The sequence below is a fragment of the Columba livia genome, chromosome 1, assembly GCF_036013475.1.
Source record: "Columba livia isolate bColLiv1 breed racing homer chromosome 1, bColLiv1.pat.W.v2, whole genome shotgun sequence".
Classification (NCBI taxonomy): Eukaryota; Metazoa; Chordata; class Aves; order Columbiformes; family Columbidae; genus Columba; species Columba livia.
The window spans coordinates 111350767-111353064 of NC_088602.1; the positions used below are offsets into that span (position 1 = coordinate 111350767).

Sequence of the window (2298 nt, forward strand, 5' to 3'; positions counted from 1 at the left end):
GATTTCTACAGCCAAGGTTGAATCTCTGCAACACTACAGAACGGCTATTATAAGCTATGCTATGAGAGGGGCAAAGCAATAAACATAGCCAAGGTTTTGCCTTTATCAATGTCTACATTAAAAAAATATTTGAAGTTACATACTCACATGGCAACAAATTATATGACATATAATTTTTTACTGTAATTGTGTAAAAGCTAGCTTCGAAGTATGCAAATTTATCTATTGGTGAGAGCACATACAGAAAAAAAATGAGGATGATTTGAGTCATCTCCAAAGGTTTTATAGTATCCCATGTCTCAGTACTGGCTTTTATGCTTCATATCCTTTGATACGGTTCTCCAAAAAAGAGGACATAAATACCATCCAGATTTTAAAACATTTTATTTGCATATTAAAAAAATTGTGCATTCCAATAATTAAAATCATTTGAACAAAAAAAAAAAAAAAAATGGCACTCGATTAACTGCATTTTACAGCTCGCAGGACCTTGGTACAGCTTTGCATTTATTCATGTGTTACTCTAGTTTACTGTAGTCCCACCCAAGTTCTTCTTTCATCAACATGCAAGCTCTTTCATGCCACCAGGACCAAAGCCAGACAGGCAGAGGGAAAGGCAGCGCCTTCATTCAGTGTCAGTAGTTCTCTCTATTCTTTTGATGTGAAAGGGGCAGTACAGTCATTTTAAACTTTATCCAACCTCTTTGCATCTTACAAAGTTAAACAGCTAAAAGAAGTAAAATAAGAAGGCAATGCTTGTGGAATGTACAGTGCATAATTTGGAAGGGCAGATTTCATTACGATTCACCCGCTTGCTTCTCCTGTTCAATTGCTAAAAAGGGAAAAAAACAAAACAAAAAACAAAAAAGGAGAGAAAAAGATAAAGATTGAGAACCTGAAATGCATTCACATGACAATCCCTATAATTTGTAAAAAATATCAAGTATAAAAAAAAATACGTATCAAAAAAAAGAAATGTAAATAATTATAAATTAAGCACTACTACGCCGTGGGTTCGGGTTTTCGCTGTCTGGCACAGCCACAGCCTTATATCCTTCCTCCACCCCGCACCCGCCGCACCCCCGGCTCCCCGCCTGCCGCCCCTCTTTGTCTCCTCCCGCCTGCCTCCCTCCCTGCCTGCCTCCCCCCCCGAGCCTGCTTCCCTGCCTGCCTCCCTCCCCCTCTCCCTGCCCTTCCTCGCCGCCTGCCCGCACTCACTTTCTTTTGAAGGCAGCGGGTTTTTCTCTTGCGTCTCTGTCTTCTTCAATTTGGACTTGTCAAATTTCTCGATCTCAGCCATGTCTGGTTTGTCGGACATGTTGGCAGGTGACTCTGCGCACACAAGGGGAACAGCCCGTTACCCCCGGCCAGGGCTCCCCAGTCCCCCCGCCCGGACCTCAGGGAGGCAGCGGCGCCGCGCCCCGCCGCACCCAACGCGGGGAGCCGAAAACTCAACGCACGCCGAAAATAAAACGCTTGATCCCCGGCACATTTAAAAATAGTAATAGTAATTTTTTAAAACTGTAGTTCAATCCAGCATCAAAGGCAGTGCAGCTCGCCGCCAGCCGCCGCCGTGGGCAGCTCCCAGTATTTGCGCGCTGCAGAGTACAATAGAGGGGAACCGCCCGGCGCTGACCGCGGTTTTAACTCGTTAGTGGAAAATTAATTAAAAAATAAAGCCCTGGGACGGCAACAAAGCCGGCTTGCGGCGCGCACGCCACCGCCCTGCAACGGCACGGCTCCCAGACAATACCCCCCTCCCGAGACAATAGCTCCCCCCCCGCCACCCTGGACAATTGCCCCCTGCCCTACCCGCTGTCCCTCCCCGCCAAGGGTGCCGGGCAGGGGCTCGTGCTGGTCGCGCTGGGGGACCCGAGGGGAGGGAGTACTGGGGGGGGGGGGAATGGGGGGGAAGCAGTGGGACCCACCGGTGTCGCCGTGCGGTGATGCTCAGACCGGCCGCTCGCTGCTGCCGCCGCTCCGCAAGCCAGTATAAAGAACGCTCGCTGGCGGGGCGGTTTTATCCCCGCGCCTATGCAAATGACGGTGATGTCACCCGCTAACCATTTTGCCGCTTTCCGCCTTTTTCTCTTTCTTCCCCCCCCAACCCCTCCTTGCTTCCTTCCCCTCCCTCCGCCGCGCAGCCTTCCTCCCCGCTGCGCACACGCATGCACACACACACACGGAGGCACATACGCACACTCTTAAAGCCGAAAATCGCCTCGGTTTCGGTCTCGGTCCTTGTCCCCGCCCCGGCACCGGTCGGCGGGAGGCACCCCCGGGACGGTCCGGGGGAGC

The 2298-nt window shown here is 50.6% G+C and overlaps 1 protein-coding gene across 1 annotated transcript; it reads right to left on the reverse strand.

Annotated features, from left to right (window-relative positions):
• Positions 1-367: 367 nt before the first annotated feature.
• On the reverse strand, positions 368-2051 carry TMSB4X (thymosin beta 4 X-linked). Its single transcript, XM_065073169.1, has 3 exons — positions 1929-2051; positions 1219-1332; positions 368-832 (listed from the first exon to the last, which is right to left on the reverse strand). Exons 2-3 carry the CDS (start codon positions 1316-1318, stop codon positions 798-800), a joined length of 135 nt encoding a protein of 44 aa, XP_064929241.1. The 5' UTR covers positions 1319-1332; positions 1929-2051; the 3' UTR covers positions 368-797.
• Between the last annotated feature and the right edge of the window lie 247 nt (positions 2052-2298).